The sequence below is a fragment of the Salvelinus sp. IW2-2015 genome, linkage group LG3 (genome assembly GCF_002910315.2).
Source record: "Salvelinus sp. IW2-2015 linkage group LG3, ASM291031v2, whole genome shotgun sequence".
NCBI lineage: Eukaryota > Metazoa > Chordata > Actinopteri > Salmoniformes > Salmonidae > Salvelinus > Salvelinus sp. IW2-2015.
The window spans coordinates 222,474-242,557 of NC_036840.1; the positions used below are offsets into that span (position 1 = coordinate 222,474).

The 20,084-nt window shown below is 43.0% G+C and overlaps 2 protein-coding genes across 3 annotated transcripts in view; one reads left to right on the forward strand and one right to left on the reverse strand.

The window, feature by feature from the left end:
• Positions 1-3,700: 3,700 nt before the first annotated feature.
• Positions 3,701-9,285, forward strand: si:ch211-244b2.3 (WWE domain-containing protein). Its single transcript, XM_024012833.2, has 12 exons — positions 3,701-3,752; positions 4,020-4,051; positions 4,502-4,633; positions 4,908-5,054; positions 5,205-5,322; positions 6,174-6,258; positions 7,213-7,324; positions 7,471-7,576; positions 7,656-7,734; positions 7,963-8,032; positions 8,146-8,260; positions 8,624-9,285. The coding sequence occupies exons 4-12, from the start codon at positions 4,947-4,949 to the stop codon at positions 8,680-8,682; spliced, it is 852 nt and encodes a 283-aa protein (XP_023868601.1). The 5' UTR covers positions 3,701-3,752; positions 4,020-4,051; positions 4,502-4,633; positions 4,908-4,946; the 3' UTR covers positions 8,683-9,285.
• Positions 8,861-20,084, reverse strand: part of scyl2 (SCY1 like pseudokinase 2) — a 19,603-nt gene continuing 8,379 nt past the window's right edge. Inside the window, exons 4-19 of one of the 2 annotated variants that reach the window (XM_024012845.2) lie at positions 19,031-19,175; positions 18,149-18,298; positions 17,801-18,022; positions 17,363-17,479; positions 16,702-16,827; positions 16,280-16,456; positions 16,040-16,051; positions 15,735-15,857; positions 14,945-15,058; positions 14,652-14,784; positions 14,218-14,336; positions 14,029-14,129; positions 13,264-13,336; positions 12,989-13,078; positions 12,598-12,717; positions 8,861-12,360 (exon numbers count right to left, since the gene is read on the reverse strand). In XM_024012845.2, coding sequence (XP_023868613.1) covers positions 11,746-12,360; positions 12,598-12,717; positions 12,989-13,078; positions 13,264-13,336; positions 14,029-14,129; positions 14,218-14,336; positions 14,652-14,784; positions 14,945-15,058; positions 15,735-15,857; positions 16,040-16,051; positions 16,280-16,456; positions 16,702-16,827; positions 17,363-17,479; positions 17,801-18,022; positions 18,149-18,298; positions 19,031-19,175 — 2,437 coding nt within the window. In that variant the 3' untranslated portion in view covers positions 8,861-11,745. The remainder of the gene's footprint in view (positions 12,361-12,597; positions 12,718-12,988; positions 13,079-13,263; positions 13,337-14,028; positions 14,130-14,217; positions 14,337-14,651; positions 14,785-14,944; positions 15,059-15,734; positions 15,858-16,039; positions 16,052-16,279; positions 16,457-16,701; positions 16,828-17,362; positions 17,480-17,800; positions 18,023-18,148; positions 18,299-19,030; positions 19,176-20,084) is intronic. The other variant, XM_024012852.2, reaches the window with a different exon arrangement.

A 20,084-nucleotide genomic window follows, 5' to 3' on the forward strand; every position in this document is an offset into this window, starting at 1 on the left:
AAATACATCTAAACTCAGTTTTTTCACAATTCCTGACATTTAATCCTAGAATAATTCCCTGTCTTAGGTCAGTTAGGATCCCCACTTTATTTTAAGAATGTGAAATGTCAGAATAATAGTTGAGAAATTATTTATTTCAGCTTTTATTTCTTTCATCACATTCCAGTGGGTCAGAAGTTTACATACATCAATTAGTATTTGGGTAGCATTGCCTTTAAACTGTTTAACTTGGGTCAAATGTTTGGTCAGCCTTCCACAAGCTTCCCACAATAAGTTGGGTGAATTTGGCCCATTCCTCCTGACAGAGCTGGTGTAACTGAGTCAGGTTTTTAGCCTCCTTGCTCGCACAAGCTTTTTCAGTTCTGCCCACAAACTTTCTATAGGATTGAGGTCAGGGCTTTGTGATGGCCACTCCAATACCTTGACTTTGTTGTCCTTAAGCCATTTTGCAACACCTTGGGAAGTGTTCTTGGGGTCATTGTCCATTGGAAGACCCATTTGCAACCAAGCTTTAACTTCCGACTGATGTCTTGAGATGTTGCTTCAATATATCCACATAATTTCCCTGCCTCATGATGCCATCTATTTTGTGAAATACACCAGTCCCCTTCAGCAAAGCACCCCCACAACATGATGCTGCCACCCCCGTGCTTCACGTTGGGATGGTGTTCTTCGGCTTGCAAGCATCCCCCTTTTCCTCCAAACATAACGATGGTCATTATGGCCAAACAGTTCTATTTTTGTTTCATCTGACCAGAGGACATTTCTCCAAAAAGTACAATCTTGTCCCCATCTGCAGTTTCAAACCGGAGTCTGGCTTTTTATGCCGGTTTTGGAGCAGTGGCTTCTTTCTTACTGAGCAGCCTTTCAGTTATGTTGATATAGGACTCGTTTTACTGTGGATGTAGATACTTTAGTACCTGTTCCTCCAGCATCTTCACAAGGTCCTTTGCTGTTGTTCTGGATTGATTTGCACTTTTCGCACAAAAGTACGTTCATCTCTAGGAGACAGAACGCGTCTCCTTCCTGAGCAGTATGACGGCTGTGTGGTCCCATGGTGTTTATACTTGGGTACACTTTTGTTTGTACAGATGAACGTGATACCTTCAGGCGTTTGGAAATTGCTCCTAAGGATGAACCAGACTTGTGAAGGTCTACAATTATTTTTCTGATGTCTTGGCTGATTTATTTTGATTTTCCCATGATGTCAAGCAAAGAGGCACTGAGTTTGAAGGTAGGCTTTGAAATACATTCACAGGTACACCTCCAATTGACTCAAATTATGTCAATTAGCCTATCAGAAGCTTCTAAAGCCATGACATTATTTTCTGGAATTTTCCAAGCTGTTTAAAGGCACAGTCAACTAAATGTATGTAAACTTCTGACCCACTGGAATTGCGATACAGTGAATTTTAAGTTAAATAATCTGTCTGTAAACAATTGTTGGAAAAATGAATTGTGTCATGCACAAAGTAGATGTCCTAACCGACTTGCCAAAATAATAGTTTGTTAACAAGAAATTTGTGGAGCGGTTGAAAAACGAGTTTTAATGACTCCAACCTTAGTGTATGTAAACTTCCGACTTGTACTGGGCCGTACGTGCTAATATATCCATGTCCTTCACTGGTCGTTGCCAAGCAGTTGCCAGTCTGTGACTCGGTCATGTCTGTGTCTGTGACTTTCTGTGTTGCTTATTAGTTTCTCTGTTCATGATGTGTGTGTGTGTGTGTGTGTTTGTCAGAAATGAGACAGGTGAACGGCAAGAGGAAGAGGAAAGTTGTCCGTCGTCCAAAGTACCAACCACCTCAAAGCGGAAGTCTGTAAGTTCAAACACAATGGAACAGATTGCCCCTTTAGGAGAAGAGATCTACTGTGCCATAGACAAAACCCTCATTATTTGAATGTGCTGATTTGAATGTCTTGATATTTTACTTGAGACAAACGAACCGGTCTCTCTGATTGAACAGAATTGGTCGAGTGACGTCTGCTATCCAGAGAGTGAAGATGTCCCCAGCGGGCCAGAGTGAATCTCCAGAGTGGCAGTTTGGGGGGAAAAGTGGGCGATGGCACACCTTCAAAGACAGTGCTGACATTGAAGACCAGTACCAGCAGGACTTCAATGGATCCATGTCCTTCACTGTCAAAGGACAGACCTACAAGCTGGACTTCTCAGGTAGGAGGCCTCAAGACGTGTGTAGCCTTGCAGATGATGTGTAACTCATGTTAGAGGAGAGAGAACTTCAGTGGGATCTCTTTTGAAGGTCATCATTCTTATAGTAGGTCTTAATCAATTAGATTTTCTAGAAAAGGAATGACAATATGTATTTAGGCCTTGTCTGAAGCATTCTCTAAATGTCTCTGTCTTTTGCAGCCATGAAGCAAACCAACCAGTCTACAAGGGTGACGCGCAACATCAGGCGTGTCTAGAGAGCATGATGAACAACTCAACACTCCAACATCATCATTGCTGTTTATTTTAGGGGACGTAGAATTGTTGGGTTGCTATTGTTTACATGCAAGAACCTGCCATTAGATCACTAACGAAATACATGCCTATTGCAGAAAAGGACTACAGATATTGGATATACTCCTGTATACACTGTGTATGAAACAACATGCACAATAACAAACTGTTTACCTTTTTCTGTGTGTTTTTTTTTTTTGCCCCGCAAAAGCAAAGTGCAGTATCTGCAAATTTGGTAAAAAACATTTGATCTGTTTGTTGTAATGGCCTGGTGTAATATGTGATAATAAGACAACCCAGTCAATCAGAATATATCATGAAGTACCAGAAATTGCTGTATGTCTGTCTGGACAGAAAAATACTTTGAAGTCAGATTTTGCTGTTAATTATTTTAAGCAGATATTGCGCTTTGCCTTTGTAGGGTATACATATATGAGGAATGCTGTAGTAAACTGCCATGATCAAGTAACTGGGACATTTAGTTAGATAACATTTGTGTGCATGATGTTGAAATGTAGGTCATACCTTTTTATCTCAGGTGTTGTTCGAAAAGACGGGAATATTCAAAGCCCTCATTAAATAAGTCTTAATATTTTAATTTAATCATTTATTTGAATCAAGGGTCATAGCCAATTATATATATACACATCATTGGTCATCTAGCTTGTGTTAATTTCTAACATGGTTGTTCAGAATAAACAGCCCACTGACTGCCTTGTACTTTACCGCTAGATGAGTTACATTTTTATTGCTGCAATAAATTCTCAGAAGAACTGTGAGTAAACAAATTCTGTTATGAACAGTTGAACAGTTTGACTTAGCAATGATGAATTGATTATGTTTTATGAAAATCAATGCAATACAATCTACAGTAATGCAGTAATGTTGGAATAACACAATGTTCCTATAAAGGGGGCTGACGCTTGTCCTTGGTACCTCAATATGATTGAAAGCTTAAACTGCCGTATTGTTACTGTACACAATGAATAAAGACAAAAACAGTATATGTTTCCATGTAATAAGGTTTTGATTAAAAGCTGAATAAAATCTGAAATGTTTGAATGCTTTTATTTTGTGTTCTGGTAGTTTGCATGATTGTTCTTGGTTCTACTAAGACCAACCCTTTGTTCATCTTTATTTATCTTTCTCCAATCTGAAAGGGTATGTCTTATGCGAAACAGAGCCGCGCCCGTAATGCTCAAGAAATGAAAGTGAAAGCAATACAAAAGAAAGTCTTGACTGATGTGTAAAGACGAATGAAACTTCCACTCTATATTTTCAACTAAAAGTAAGACGTTTTTTTATATACAACCATTTGACTATTATATTTATATTTAAATAACTAGCCTTTCAAATAACATTTCTATACATGATTTAATACGCATTTAATCTTTTGGGAGTTTTTTGTACTAAAGCAAGCAAGTCGGCTCATCATTGCCTAGATTATTTTTAACTTTGTTATAATGATTACGTTGAATATCTGTTATTTACAGTGTCATTACGTTGAATATCTGTTATTTACAGTGTCATTACGTTGAATATCTGTTATTTACAGTGTCATTACGTGGGTTTGGCAATAGTTATCTGGTAAGTTTACGAGCATTACAGGTCAACATTTCTCAGTTGCATTATTGTTTGCATTAGGCTTTTTCAATTAACCCACACCCACAAAACACTTGATTATCAAATGCCTAATGCTGATGTCACAGCTGACTACTTGAGCAATAAATCTGCCATAGCAGAAAATCAAGTATTTAACAATGAATAAGAGCCCATAGACCTGCCGGTATATCATTCTGTAGATGTACATTATTTATAGTAAATAGTTTCAGACTTGTTTATTACCGGTCTAATCCTTATTGAAGGAATATGAGGAGGAGGAGGAGGAGGAGGAAGAGAACTATGAACAGAGCACATCTAGTCAATCTGCCTCAGGTAAATTAAAAGGAAAGAACTACAGAAACTGACCTTAGATCAGTGCAAAGGGGCAACTTCAACAGATGATGCACACTTGCTATAGCATTCCTATTTCGACAGCCAGGGGGAGCCACTTTGAGTGGCAGCTGTATATAAGGACAGAATGGCTTAGTATTGGCAATGACCATGTGATCGAGACCCACTACTGCCAGCCTGGGGCCAAAGGAATGAACATCTACCCATCACACATGGGTCAGTATACAGTAGACGTTTAGTAGCAATTTCTATTATACAAGCTGCATCTCAATAGTCTTGAATAGTGTTCATTCCTTGTCCCTTTCCTTGATAGATAATATTGGTTCAAGGAGGTAACAGGAGAGGAAGCATTTTAGAGAATTAAGACACATAATCAGATCCTAGGTTTGAATTTGTTATATGTTATAAATAGTTCAGTAACCTAAGTTCTGACTGTTTTTGAACAAACAGGTGGATTGTGTGGTGTAGCCTTTCTGCTCTGTGTATTCTAGGCAGGTCTATATAGATTTTGATCAGATTGAGGCTCAAAATGCTGCCATGGGTGTACGGCGACTCACGTTCCTACCTCAGGGTCAAAGTGAAGACATCGGGTGGTATTTCAAAAGACATTCTGATATGGCGTGAATACGGTTCTTTGGTGAGTGAATTTGAAAGTTCCCAAATAGTCCTATAATACAACGTTTTAAATTGTTATTAAATAAAACTGAAATTCTCCCTGCATATTTCATTTCTCTCTCTCTCTTTCTGCCCCCCCCTCCCCCCCTCCCCTTCCCTCTCCCGACCCCAGGGTCCAGGTCAGGGCTCGTCCTCAGTCAGTAGTGGTGATGTGGCGACAGTACATCCTCAGACCTCAGGGGACCTTCCACTTCACTGTGGGAGCAACAGCTACACGTTAGACTTCACAGGTAGACTCCACACAGGGCCGTATTCATTAGGTCATGCTGTAGCAAAACGTTTCGAAACGTGCAGCGGAAAAACAACAAAACAAGTGTTTATTATTATAAATTAATATAATCCCTCCCAATTATGTACTATTTGACCCCTATCCCACCACATACAGTGTGATGTGACAGAGCAAGTAGCCAGTAGCATAAAGAGGAACACCAGGGTTGAGATCTGGCATTTGGGGTTTGATTCAACCCATAGCGTGGAAGATCTGCGCTTTAGCACGATTGACATTTAAAGGCAATGTTACCACGTTTGCGGAGACTGCATTCACGTAACGCTGCATATTTTGGCTCAATTGTAAATTACCTTTAAATGTCAACTGCGCTACAAGGCAGGTCTTCTGCACTATGGATTGAATTGATCAGTTGCTACATCACTTTTTTAACTTAATGATATGTACCTATTGACTCTGAAGAATATAACTTATAAATGCCTTATGAGCTTAGTTCAACTGTCATACCCCATCAGAACCCAAAATACAAGCTTGTTTTACTCCGTGTTTGTAAATATAAACAAACATTTATTAGCCTCTCAACATGGTTAAAACTATACTTTTGATATCATGGATGGTCAGTCCTTGCAATCATAGCTCTATGAATTTGAGATTGATTACATTTCTCCAGCTTCCTCCCTTACCGTTTTACCAAAACAGGGCATGAAGAATGATTTGTTATTGTTTCATGCTGATTGCCGCTTTAAGCTTATTTTTTGTTGTTGTAGAGCAATCGACAATACTTTGCATATCCTGCCAGACAGCATTTTCCGTACAATACCAAGGTTTTTCTTAGCATATGTATGTCTTCTTCAGCTATGACACAGACCAATTCAGCCACCCGGGTACAGAGAAACGTCCGCGGCGTCCAAAGTTCAACCATCGTCTCAGGGAATGGCAGGTATGAGGTTTTCATCCACAGCCTTATTCCATTTAGACCCCTGCCTCTTCCCCTAGGATGAGGCTACGGTGAACAGCAGGTTTTTGGCCCCTAGGATAGGGCCTACGGTGAACAGCAGGTATTTTGGCCCCTAGCCTCTTCCCCTAGGATAGGGCCTACGGTGAACAGCAGGGTATTTTGGCCCTAAGATAGGGCTACGGTGAACAGCAGGTATTTTGGCCCCTAGCCTCTTCCCCTAGGGCCTACGATGAACAGCAGGTATTTTGGCCCCTAGGATAGGGCCTACGATGAACAGCAGGTATTTTGGCCCCTAGCCTCTTCACCTAGGACCTACGATGAACAGCAGGTATTTTGGCCCCTAGCCTCTTCCCCTAGGACCTACGATGAAGAGCATTTATTATGCTGCCTCATCTATATACACCGTTAGGCGCCTGCCTCATTAATTTAACCTGTGTGATGGTTGTGTTGCCAAAGTTATTTGAATGGGTAAGTTCCAGGTCAACTTCATTGCATTCGTTGTATTGCATCATTGACTACCACTCAGGCAGCTGTATTATATGATGTGTTTAGCTGATTATTTAAACCTATCCAGGCGTTGTGAGATCTGGCCGCCGTCTGCAATGTAGTCAGCCTGGAATGCAGACTTTCTGTATACAAACTGGCCTATAGGAATCTTGTAGGTGTTATTCAATAGAAATCTTCATCAAATCTATACAGAAAAAGTTACAAACACCAAAACAAAATAGCCACAATATAATAACAGCATTAAATATACATTATTTATAACAAAAAATTCCAGCTTCTCTAGTGTGATTGGTTTCCCCTTTGACCTCAACTCAGTGTCAAGATAACTTGACATACTTTCCTGACATATGCAAGTGTGATCATCTATAGTTTCACACCTAGTTTCTTGTCACAGCAACACTGAAGTGTAAATTCACTATTTTTTTGCAGCTTATCCATTGCCCAATCAGCCCCCACCGTAATTGCCTCACCACCGCCCTCTGCTGGCTACACCTGGGAATTCATGGGCGAGGAGGGAGTGTGGATAGAATACCAGACTCCAGTGAGTGGGACATTATTTTATTCCTTGAACCCTTGCAAATAGCACACTACATGACATATTGTATTTTGTATATGCCCTCATTAAGGTGAGAAAGGGGGAGGGAGACAGTCATGGTATAGCAGCACATAATATGTGGCTTTTTCCAGGGTTGCTCACTGGAGAGTGCTGGGATTGAGAGACGCTACCAGAAGAACCCTAAGGGACAGATACGCTTCAAAGCTGGGAGATATTCCTACACCCTCGACTTCTCAGGTCAGACTGACTTAAATACTGGTGTACCATAACGTGACCTGTCTAGGAACACTCCTGAAGTTTTCTGTGTCTCTTCCAGGCATGTGTCAGACCAACGTTCGCATCGGGACCAAAAGAATTGTGAGGAGAACTCAATGTGAAGCTCAACAAACAAGCAGGTATGCACAATACAGGCTGGGAACCTAGAGCAAGGAGTTTTACTGACCAAAGTCTTGTCCCTATAGGTTATGGCCAATAGTTTTTCCTGGTCTGGTCATGTAGTCAGGAAGAAGTGCTGGCCATTAGTCAAGGCCTTTCTGACCTGCTAGAGAGAACCCATGTGTAACAACTGTACAATGTGACAAATAATGAAAACTCTATGTCTAATTCCCGTCCTCCTCTCACAGTGGAGGAATGGGTTTACAGTCCCGTTGGCAGTTTCAAGACGTGGACGGAAGCTGGAAAGACTTCGCCAAAGTAAGATGAACCGTTTTACTGCTCGCTCTCATCAGACTCCATAAGAGTAGTCTTCATATTACTACATTAAAGACACATGACCAAGCAGCGTGTGTGTCGACTTAATCCTGTAGAGAAGCGGCACTTGCAGTGTATCCAGCCAGGACATTGAAGCCCAGTACCAGCAGAACCCAAATGGAACTATGAACTTCACTACCAGGAGATTCAGCTATCAACTGAACTTCTCAGGTAAATATGTAATCTTCACAGAACAAGTGCCTATAGCAGGGGTGTCAAACTCCTTCCCTGGAGGGCCTGGTGTCTGCTGGTTTTTCCTTGTAATTAAGACCTAAACCACCAGGTGAGGGGAGTTCCTTACTAAACAATGACCTTCATTCATCAGTCAAGTACAAGGGAGGATCGAAAACCCGCCGAGACTCGGCCCTCCATGGAATGAGTTTGACAAGTGCCTAACGGGTAAAGGATAGCAGTTGGTTGAAGGTTGAGGAATAGTTTAATTGATTTGATGAATCCAAACTCCAAACCAAGCGTTTCCTGTGTTGGAGAACATTATTGTCATGACCTAACAGTTGTTTGATTTGTCTTTCGCAGCCCTGACCCAAAGAAACCTGTCCACTCAGACCACCCGATCTGTTCGACGCCTGAACTAATCACTGCCCACGACACTGTCCTCTGTCAGGGGCGAAGTGCAATACCCTGGCAGTGGAGGCTGGTGGGAGGAGCTATAGGAGGACAGGCTCATTGTAATGGCTGGAATGGAATAAATGGAACAGTATCAAACACAAACACATGGAAACGTTTCACTCTGTTTCTGTTATTCCATTCCAGCCATTACAATGAGCCTGTCCTCCTATAGCTTCTCGCACCAGCCTCCACTGTACCCTGGGTGCATCTCAATTGTCTAAAGTGGCTTCCTCTCAACTCCATTTCTTCATGTGCACAGTGAAGACGAAGTCCCTGTCCGGTACTGAGACAGAACCCCTTCCATTCCACTTCCTCCTAAAAATGAAACTTGTTTACATATGTATTCATGGATTTCCTGTTATTTTCTCAACATTGTGCATAGACTTAAAAACCAATACTATTATTAGAAAAGTAGCTTCTGACAATCTGCACAATACTTTTATTTAAATGGGAACTGTAAAAAAGAACCCTCTCACTGCCACTGGTACAAAAGGAAGAAGCCTTTTGAGCATGTTCTAGCATGTACGTTTTCATTGTCTTTAGTTTGAATAAAAGGTGATTTTCAAGTATCTACTGATTGAGGCCATCTTATTCCAGAACTCAAAGTTACTCTTCAAATCTCAGACTCAAATACACTGACATCATAGAGAATATTAGATTGTGTATTTTCATATATATGTACAGATTTTCATTGAACCACCTCAGACAACACATAGTTCATAGAGGCCACACTACACATATGACAGCAGTAGTATACAAAGGATCAGAACTCTTGTAGAAGAATAGGCTTTTGTCCTCGCGTCCAAACACACGAGTCACAACGACAGGAAACGCAATCCAGTTCTCGACCTCAAAAAGGCTTCCGTCGTCATAGTTACAATCACATGAACACTGCAGCTACCTTTCGTGAACGATGGACATCAGAGAGGTCTTTGCCCAATCACGACAGATCTCCATCACTTGTGTCCAATAGAAAGAGGTTAACAACCCAGAAGGACCACCTTTTTGTTATACACTAGCCCATGACATTATCATTGTGCCAACTCAGTGACAGCTCACCTAGTCACGGTTTACAGTAGGCATACATTTATTTTTTTAAATCCAACAAAGACCTGTGAATATAAGTTAGCATGTGTTCAGTTAACAAAACCTACGTCCCCCAGTCTGCAAACAGCATTCAGTGAGGATTCACACAACGGGGTTGGTCTCAAAAGTCTACAATGGCGTCCTTTTCTCATCTCCGTCCTTCACCTGCACTAGTCTGCAACAGGTGGATAGGTGAGATGACACTCTCCTGTCGCATTTGGCCCATAGGGCTTTCACCTATCCTGGGATTTCAGACCAGTGCAGATGAAGGGAAGAAGATACGCAAAGGGGACGAGGAAAGGAGACTACTTTTGACTATTGAGATGCAGCCCCAGACTTAGTTCCACCCCCAAGGATTATTACTGCACACAGCTCTCCTCTAAGGCCTCTCATTCATCATCACAAGAGCACAACAATCCAAGGGCCCCTTTAAGAGCTCTCCCATTTTAAATCGATTTATTTATCAACAATTTAGGACAGGTCCCCTTTAATGAAAAAGTGCTCAACTCATATATATGAGTTTTTTAAAATAAAAACTGCATTTGATATGTCCAACGATTAACTTAAAATGCACGGGCTGCTTGCTTTGTTGAAAGCAGCCTGGTTTGATGCATGGAATAAAACTAAATTACTAAATTCACCACATTTCAACAGGATCACAATCATTTGTGGTGTCCCATCTTGGTCAGGCCAGTAACATGATGAAGGGAACACATTGATGAAGTCAGAGGGGGTATTACAAAACAGGAACACACAGGGCAAACTAACTAAATGAATTATGATTGTGCTGACATTTCAATATGCACACATGTGTGTACTACTTCACATTCATTCACAATTCCCAGTATATATCGGCCAATCACTCACTTACAGCAAACCATTCAGTACATATGCAGGTGAGTTACTTCAATTAAGAAGGTAGCCGTATGTAACGTCACCCTCACAGCACGCACAGGATTCTGTGTGGATAACAATCCCTAACCAGACTAATTGCCTAAACACAATCAACCCCTCCCTTTTCAAACTTGGTTGAATTGGATTTCGTCTCAGAAAATACCCTTTCTTTAGGTCAGATGTAGAAACTGCAGAAGTGCTCGTAACATTTCACCACAACCACTATAACATCTGCTAAACTGTGTACGCAACCAATAAACTTCGATTAGATTTTCACTTCCATCCCGTTTCAGTTGGATTCATTTATACTGTAAGAATCTTGACACATCACTGTTGAATCCTTATTCTTCATCTCATTCTAGGCAGAGAACAGAAAGCATGGGTACTAAAAATCCCAAAATGGACTGGGGTGTTACTGCGGAGACCGTTTCCATGGAGACTTGGCCTTTCCGCCCGTGCGGTTTAGCCGGCGATTCTACAGCTCTTCTGGATTGTCGTCCTCAAAGCAACAGGACCCCACTAAAAAGAACCACGCTGATATGATAAAGCAGGCTGCTGAGGTGGGCAGCATGAATAACATGTGTTGGCGCTGGGCTAAAAAGGAATGGACTGAGAAGGACTGGTCTCCATGCCACTGCTCATCCTAGCACATAGAACAGATATTATGGAGAAGATATGCATTCTAGAATAAACCTTTCACCCCAAAGTGTCTCAGGTAAGAAACGATATGAAACCCCCACAAACATTACTGAGAGCAGAACACAACGTAAGTGTCTTTTTCTCTCTCTCTCTAGTCAAGAAGYTTTGGAATCCGCGTGCAGATTGAAAAGCTGAGTCTTCAGTGTTCAGTCCGATGGGAGCTTAGAAGAACCACACTGCAACCCAAACCACAGAAGATTAAAATACAAATTGCAACAAATATCAAGTGGATTCATCATCATTTTCACAGTCGGTCCAAAAAGTGGATTTTTCGTTCTTCTTGTTTGCAGTTCAAAAGTCCAACTCCCCTTTCATCAGTCTGTCGTCATTAAAAGAGGGGAAAGTTGTTTTCAGCCAAATAGGTCTTTCAGGTCGTTGTTGACGGACGAACTGTGTCTGAGCCCACCACCCGCGTTCATTCCGGGAGCGGSKGTGGGCTGAGAGAAGTTRTGCGGGCTGAAGAAAGGGTTGGCCTGCATRCCGAACCCGCTGGTCAKCCCTCCCATGGCTAATGGCGCGCCCTGCATCGGMGCAGTCTGACTGGGCTGGGCTGAACCAAACTGATTAAGCCAGGGGGTGGCGGTGGTCTCAGGGGTGGGCTTGGGAGGAGCCATTTGGTTGAGGCTGACTTTGGGCTTGTTGGAAGTGAACAAGGAGTCCAAGGCAGACATGTCAGGGGTGTTGGTACTCCCTTGGTTGTGGGTCAGGGCACCAAAGTTAGGGGTGCTGGTGGTGGTGGCCATCCCTCCGTAGAGGCCGGGGCCGGGGGGCCGCATGCCCAGACCCCCTGTCTGGAAGCCCATGGTTGGGTTGTAGCCGTTGCTGACCAGAGAGCCCATGGGGGTGGTGGAGGGGTAMGCTGASATGGTGCTGCCCTGGATGAGGCCTGGTCTGGGGGGAGAGGTGAGGGACAGGCTGCCCAGGGATGTCATATTGTTCAGCAGGCAGCTGGTCAGGTCCTTGGCCTGCCAAACACATCAGGTCAAATCAGCTTATCATCTCAATGACAAATAGGTGGCAGGTTTGAAGTGGAAACTAAAGTAGATTACATCACTCTAAAACATCAAACTAATAAATTATACAGATATATTGTGATTGTTCTATATGAGGACATCAAAACGTGTAACCATGGATGGCTACCAAGTAAGGAACTATAKATTTTCACGCGAGTATGTGTGCGTGTGTGTGTGTATGTCTTCTACCTGGGTAGAAGGAGTAGCTGGTTTGATACTCTGGGGGGCTAGTGCTGGCTGGTTTCTTAGTTTGGCTGCCTGTTCCTGCTCCTTGGCTAAACGCTGCTTCTCCTCCAGAGTCAAAGACATCTATAGAGAGAGAGGAGAAGGACAGAGCGAGAGACAGGGGGGAAGGGAGAAAGAACAGAAAACGTTAATAATAACCCCTTATCCCTGAAATATACACTAGCAGCTATACAAGGTTAGGCTAGATAAGATGGGTTTGGTAACATTCAATCACAAAAAGAGAGTCAAACAGAACATGCACCACCCAAGCTAATTTAACAGGAACGTTAACAGACTTCCACTGCAATACGTTTGCTCCGGTCTGTGCCTACTGAATAAGATGCAGAGTACGTACTCTGTTGAGTTGGGGAGCTGATGCCGAGTTTCCGTTCGCTTTCCCATTAACCCCTGCACTCCTAGAACTCCCTCCAAAGACATCATCAATCTGGAAAAAGACAACGGTTTCAATAACCCATAACACTAACCCATGGCAACATGCATTTTTATTATACATTTGGCCTTTTAAGTGTATGAAATCACACATCAAGCCTTCATTTAATCAATCCTTCATGCATTTGCCTCATCTGGACAATCGCCTCTCCCCTCTTTGTCAAGGAAATTACCTCTCACCTGGTTGCCAGGGCTGGGGGTGCGCGTCGTCTCTTCCGATTGGTTGGTCTGACTGGTATTAATATTCATACTCCTGAGGACAGACAGAATAGCTCAAACTATTTCATTCAGGGGAATTTGGCTCGCACAAACATAAAACATTACTCAACCCTCATCTTTCTAATCAGATTCTGAACATTAACTTGCATCACATCTTTCCTGAGTCATTGTTGACTAATAAAAGGAGAAGTAGGAAGATAGTAAATACAGAAAGAACAGAAGTCTAAAACATTATAGTGTGTAGAGCCCTGTGAGTGTGCATAGAGAATAAAATACAAATGTCTGACCATCTCTATACACACTCACAGGGCTCTACACACTACCCCCACTGACACTCCAACACACATACACAAACCTATACATATATCTAACTATCGATCCAGTATCCCTACTGGAACTGACCCTGTATATAGTAACCTTACCCCTATACATATCTACCTCTATCAATCCAGTATCCCTACTGGAACCGACCCTGTATATAGTATGCATACTTACTTTATCGTGTTGTTCTTATTTTTATATATCTCAAGCGTTATTGTTCTACCTTGTTATTTTCAGTAAAACATTGTTATGGATTCATCATCCTTGATGATTTTTAGTAAAACATTGTTATTGATTACTGCATTGTTGGGGTTAGAGCTGCAAGAAAGACATTTCACTGTACTGGTGCACCTAACATTACAACGTCAGAGGAAGACAGGAGGGAGAGAATGATTTGACTGATACCTCTGTTGTTCCTGCATGCTGTGTAGCTGCTCCAGTTTGGTCTTGTGTTCTGCCTCCATACGAGTCAGCATGTCTTTGATCACAGCCATGAAGGAGTTAAACTGAAACACACAGAGAGAGGGTGGGGGTACAACCTCTGTGTGTGTGTGTGTGTGTGTGTGTGTGTATGTGTGTGTGTGCTCTACCAACCTGGTTGAGGTTGAGGTTGTTGTCTATACTGAGCGAGACTAGGTGAGGCAGACTCTTGGCAGCTAGGTGCTCTTTGGGGATGCCCAGTTTCTTATGGGAGAAGGTACACTTGTAGATCCCTATGGGAGGAAACAACCATTCCACCAATAGATCAGAACCACAACAATCAACAGAAAAAGCAGCAATACTGTTAAAGCGATAGATCATGTTTTTAAGTGTTAACCATTTCAATTTGTCATTTCATCCTAGGTGAGTTTTGACTCATTTTATCCTAGGTGAGTTGATTCATTTTATCCTAGGAGATTCTAAAATGAGATAGAACTCTTCAACAGTACTAATCATTTTTCTGTAGAGATCTTTTCTTAGTTTGCTTTTTTTCAAACAATCCCTAGGACTATCATCTAGATTCTTAGACGTTCTAGATGTTCCGTTACCTAGAACCCCCATGAGTACGGCTGGTTCTCTGGAGGGGATCTGTTGCAGGAAGGGAAGGATCTCGTCAATGACGTACCATTTGTCCAGGTACTCCAGAATCTTCCCCAGGCACACCAGGGAGTTCACCCTCACCTACACACACAGGTCAAACATACGCACACACAATCAGAATATTTCTGTCACCTGTCAAAAAACAAACCATGTGCATTTGATCAACAGAGAGAGAGCGAGACCGAGAAGAGACCGACAGACAAAGAAAGAGAGAAGAGTCAAATGAAAGCGAGAGACTGACTGCAAGTGAGGAGGTCTGTAGACAGGCAGACTTGATGCGGGGGATGAGTGCGTTCTTCATGGAGGGATACTCGATCAGGTTGGCAAAGGTAGGGATTATGTTCAAACACAGCTCCTGGGGGGGCACACAAATATATGGCACAGCATTGCTGATGACTTAACGGCAGGGGTTTCCATAGAATCACATATAGCCTAGAACTCTCGAATGGACCATTGGGATCATAGCAACAGCAAAATATTGTCTGTCTCGGTCAGGCGTATTATAGAATCTCTATGGAGGTTCCCATGTCCCAGGTTCCCATGTGAGCAGGGGTCAGGTTTTTCTTATCCTCTCAATGGGTCAGGTTTTTCTTATCCTCTCAATGGGTCAGGTTTTCTTATCCTCTCAATGGTTAGTTTAGGATTTGGGGACAGGCAATGGGATTCTAGAGCTGTGGTTAGGGGCAACTTGTACCACAATCAGTGTTTAGTCGTAACGCTGCAGTTATCCTCCTACACTTTACTTCCTTCACTAATCACTCAAGTTGGATAGGTAAATAGAGATGTCTGTCTTTTACAATGTACAGTACCTGGCCAACAAATTACGCATTAAATCAAGGCAGTGTATTTTTAACGGGCAGAAAATGTATGGCAACGGACGACAGCATGCTAATTTACACTTACCTTGAATCACACTCAAACTAAACCTAACTTTAACCTCAATCCTAAACCTCATTTCATTAGTATTGCACTTCTCTTTCTGCCGGGGGAATAAACCCTTTGTAAAGTCATGACGTGCTTGTCCCTGGTACCTGTATCTGGATGGAGGGGGCCTCCAGGGCTCTGTAGACCATGGGCAGAACGCTGTTCTTAATGTCCTCCGGTGGGGTCTTGGTCAGCAGCAGGTCCATCTTTTGCAGGAAGATCAGCAGGATCTGAGAGACACAGAGGGTTAAACGCAGTTCATCCAGGCTTAATGATGGGAGAGTGACAGATAAAAAGAGAGATGGGTAACTACCAGTGAAATGAAACTAGGAATAAAGTGAGCTCTTTTTTTAAGCATTAGTGTCACACACACACACAGTCTTAGCAACTACGCTTAGCAAAGACCACTCACCATATTGCTTGCCTGAAGGCGTGGAAAGGAGAAGAGAGAGAAACAGTATGATCTATACAGCCCTGTCACCAGCTAAAGCGTATAGCATCCTCTAGTCTGTTATCTAACCATGCCATCCCTGTAACACACATCAAGAAAACATAGAAGGTAGGCCTGAAAATTGGGTATGGGGATACACTATATGTGTGTGTCCTTTGCAGCCGTCCGTCCGTCCGTCTGTGTGTGTGTGTGTGTGTGTACCTGGACAGGCTCCTGCTGCTTGAACACAGGGGTGAGGTCCGGCAGGATGAGTCTGACGTACTCGTCCTTGGTACACTCCTCTGCGATCAGCAGCACATTGGGCAGGACGAACGGCACCATGTCTGGGTTCACAAACTCTGAGGTGAGGGCTGGGAGGATACGATACACCACCACTCTCTGGGGTGTAGAGGAAGAGACAGGACGCAAAGGGGTAAGGAATAGTGGCTTTAATCAGAATCATTTTTATTAAGTCACCTTTGAGCACATATTTGCAAAATGGCCAATCCCAATTTGACTGGATTATTGAAGACCACGTTCCAAACTACCGGTCCACTGAGGATGAAGCATTCTACTGTAGGAATGTACAACTAGGACACTAAAATGACCTGTAAGAGCAACACACACACACAGTCAACACTAACCTTGGGTAGCTTGGGCAAGACCTTGGGCAGGTTTTTGTAGAACTGGGACTTCTGCAGGTTGTCCCTCTGGAAGAGGGAGTCAAAGTAGGCCAGCGTCACCGCCCCAACGTCATCAAAGAAGGGGATCTGAAGTATCCAGAGGCAAGAGAAGGGATTATTCAACTGAACTGGGTGGTATGTCATAAAGCAGGATCAATGACTTCATCTTGCTTAAATTCTCTGAAATAACTTTTTAGGAATACGATCTTGAAACGGGCTTCAACCGACGACACATATTCAACCGACGACATATTCAACGACGACATATTCAACCGAGACACATATTCAACCGACGACACTATTCAACCGACGACACATATTCAACCGACGACACATATTCAACCGACGACACATATTCAACCGACGACACATATTCAACCGACGACACATATTCAACCGACCGACACATATTCAACCGACGACACTATTCAACGACACAACATATTCACGACGACACACATTCAAGTTTAGCTTTATTAATGAATCAGAAAATCTAAAAGGCATTTCTAATATTTATCAGTTAGCTAACTTGGTGAGCATGTTTTAATATGTAAAAACGTATGTGTATCCTGTTGTATTAGTGACATAAGGTCATAGTTGGTGACACGGGGGGTGATCTGACCTTGGTCATCTGGTCAGCATCAGGCCGGACGTTGGGCGTGACACTCAGCAGCATCTTGACGTGCTCCCTCACCTCCTCAGGAATCTTATTCAACATGGTGGGGCTCAGTCTGCTGAGCTATGGACAGACGGGGGGGGGAGAGAGAGAGAGAGAGATCTACTAATTCAAAAAGTATGGAATCAATGAAGCATTACAAATATTGCAGTGCACTTTGGCATTAATATCGCTCTGTCCTTTTCTCCCCAAAATGCTAAATAAGACGTGATGCATTCTAACTAAGGTCTGCTGCCTGAATGAGGTCCTTGGGTGCTGTCGCTCCAGAGAACTCTAACTTTATGAAGAGGYCCAGCACTCACTACTTTGATGTATATTTTTTACTAGCAATCACGTGGACATGTTCTGGCCATCAAGCCTTCATCTCACTCCCCYCCCCCTCACCTGGTCCAGCTGTCGGCTGAAGCTCTTGAAGATGTCGTGCTTGTTGACCTGGAACACGGGCTTGCCCTCGTTGAAGACGGCGTGCATCACCACGCCCAGCGAGTACATGTCTGAGGCGGCGTCGCAGCTCACCGACAGGATGTACTCGGGGGCCAGATACTCTGGGTTGGGGAGGCAGAGCGGCGGCAGGTTGGGCTCCCACTCCTTACAGGAATACTTGAGCTGGGGGAAGGAGGGAGGGAGGTGGAGACAGGTATGTAAGGATATATACAGATACACACAGAGGAAGAGATACATACAGGTGCACACAGGCCACACACACACAGGCAGATGCGCTGAGCGTCTCACCTCGGCATCGGAGGGGTTGGTGGAGGAGATGCTGAAGTCAAAGCCCATGATCTTCCAGGCTCCGCTCTTGTTGAGGATGACGTTCTCCAGACACAGGTTCCCATGGACCATCTTCACCCCGCTGTGTAGGAATGACAAGCCCTCCGAGATCTGAGGGAGGGACATGTGAAGGAGGGAGAGAGAGAGGGAGGGAGAAGAGAGAGAGATGAGAGTAGTCACAGGGAGAGGATATAACAAAACAAAGAAAGAGAGGAAAAGAGAAAAAAGAAAGAGGCATGAAGCAGATAAAGAATAGTAGCAGGTAAGACAGTGAGCAAAGAAGCAAAAGACAATCTGTGATATTAACTTAAAGACTTTTCAACGCATTCCTCTCTAAGGGCCTGTGCAGTTCAAAACAACAACAAGGCAACTCCGCCAATGGTTTTGGTAAAAAAGCCGAAGTGTGGGGCTGGAAAATGTTTAACACTCCAAATTCACTAGACAGAGCATGGATGCAACTGACATCCATTACATTCAACATCATAGTTTAAACTGTTTTAAGGCTAGTGTTGGTTTATCAATAAACAAATTAGTAAAACAAGCTTTGGGTCTGATGGGGTAACGTTGAAAAGACTCATGAGGCATTTTAAGTTATATTCTTCAAGAAACAATGGGTAGATATAATCGATTATAAGAAGAAAAAAATGTATGTAGCAATCGCGAATTGCCCCTTTAAAATAGCTGTGTGACTTGGCAGGGGAGTGCATCATAATAATATCCAAAAATATGCGCTGGACAGACACAATTTAATAAGAAAAAGAGTGTGGTGGTATATTGGGTTTGAAACATACATCTGCCAAGCAATATACATAGCAACAAGACTGTGTGTGTATTGGGTCTCACCTGCAACAGGCCATACTTGGTCTCCACGTCGTACAGCTTGTAGTCCTTGATGTCTGTGGGCACGGGGCTGGGCAGGTTGTCCCACTGACCCAGCACATTGGACAGACTGGCAAACACTGGCTCTGTACAGAACGCCAGGCAGTCCCTGAAGGAGGGAGGGAGAGAGGAAACAGTGTCAATTATTACAAACAAACAACGGTGAAGAAAGAAGGAGTGTGTTAAAAATGACAGAGAAAAGAGAAGAGGAAGATAAAGAACAAAAGAAACGGGGCATGATGGTGAACTAGAGGAAGGATGGAGTAATAAAAAGAAAGAGAAGAGAAAGAGGTAGTGTGAGAGAGAGAGAGGTAGTGTGTGTGTGTGTGTGTGTGTGTGAGAGAGAGAGGTAGTGTGAGAGAGAGAGAGCGAGTGAGAGAGGTAGTGTGAGAGAGAGAGAGCGAGTGAGAGAGGTAGTGTGAGAGATACCAATTAGGATCTGGCTAAAAATACATGAATCAGTTATAGAACCCTTTATGGTTGTGAGGTCTGCGGTCCGCTCTCAAACCAAGAATTCACAAAATGGGACAAACACCAAATTTAGACTCTGCATGCAGAATTCTGCAAAAATATCCTCTGTGTACAATGTAAAACACCAAATAATGCATGCAGAGCAGAATTGGGCAGATACCCTCTACTTATCAAAATCCAGAAAAGAGCCATTCAATTCTACAACCACCTAAAAAGAAGCGATTCCTAAACCTTCCATGAAAAAGACATCATCTACAGAGAGATGAACCTGGAGAAGAGTCCCCTAAACAAGCTGGTCCTGGGGCTCTGCTTATAAACACAAACAGACCCCATAGAGCCCCAGGACAGCAACAAAATTAGACCCAACCAAATCATGAGAAAACAACAAGAGAATTACTTGACACATTGGAAAGAATTAACAAAAGAACAGAGCAAACTAGAATGCTATTTAACCCTAAACAGAGAGTACCCAGTGGCAGAAAAACTGACCACTGTGACAGACCCAAACTTAAGGAATGCTTTGACTATGTACAGACTCAGTGAGCAT

Coding starts and splice junctions, on each gene's coding strand:
- si:ch211-244b2.3 (XM_024012833.2), top strand. CDS start 4,947: ATGCTGCCATGGGTGTACGGCGACTCACGTTCCTACCTCAGGGTCAAA. Junction 6,259..7,212: donor ATCGTCTCAGGGAATGGCAG/GTATGAGGTTTT, acceptor ATTTTTTTGCAG/CTTATCCATTGCCCAATCAG. Junction 7,325..7,470: donor GGATAGAATACCAGACTCCA/GTGAGTGGGACA, acceptor GGCTTTTTCCAG/GGTTGCTCACTGGAGAGTGC.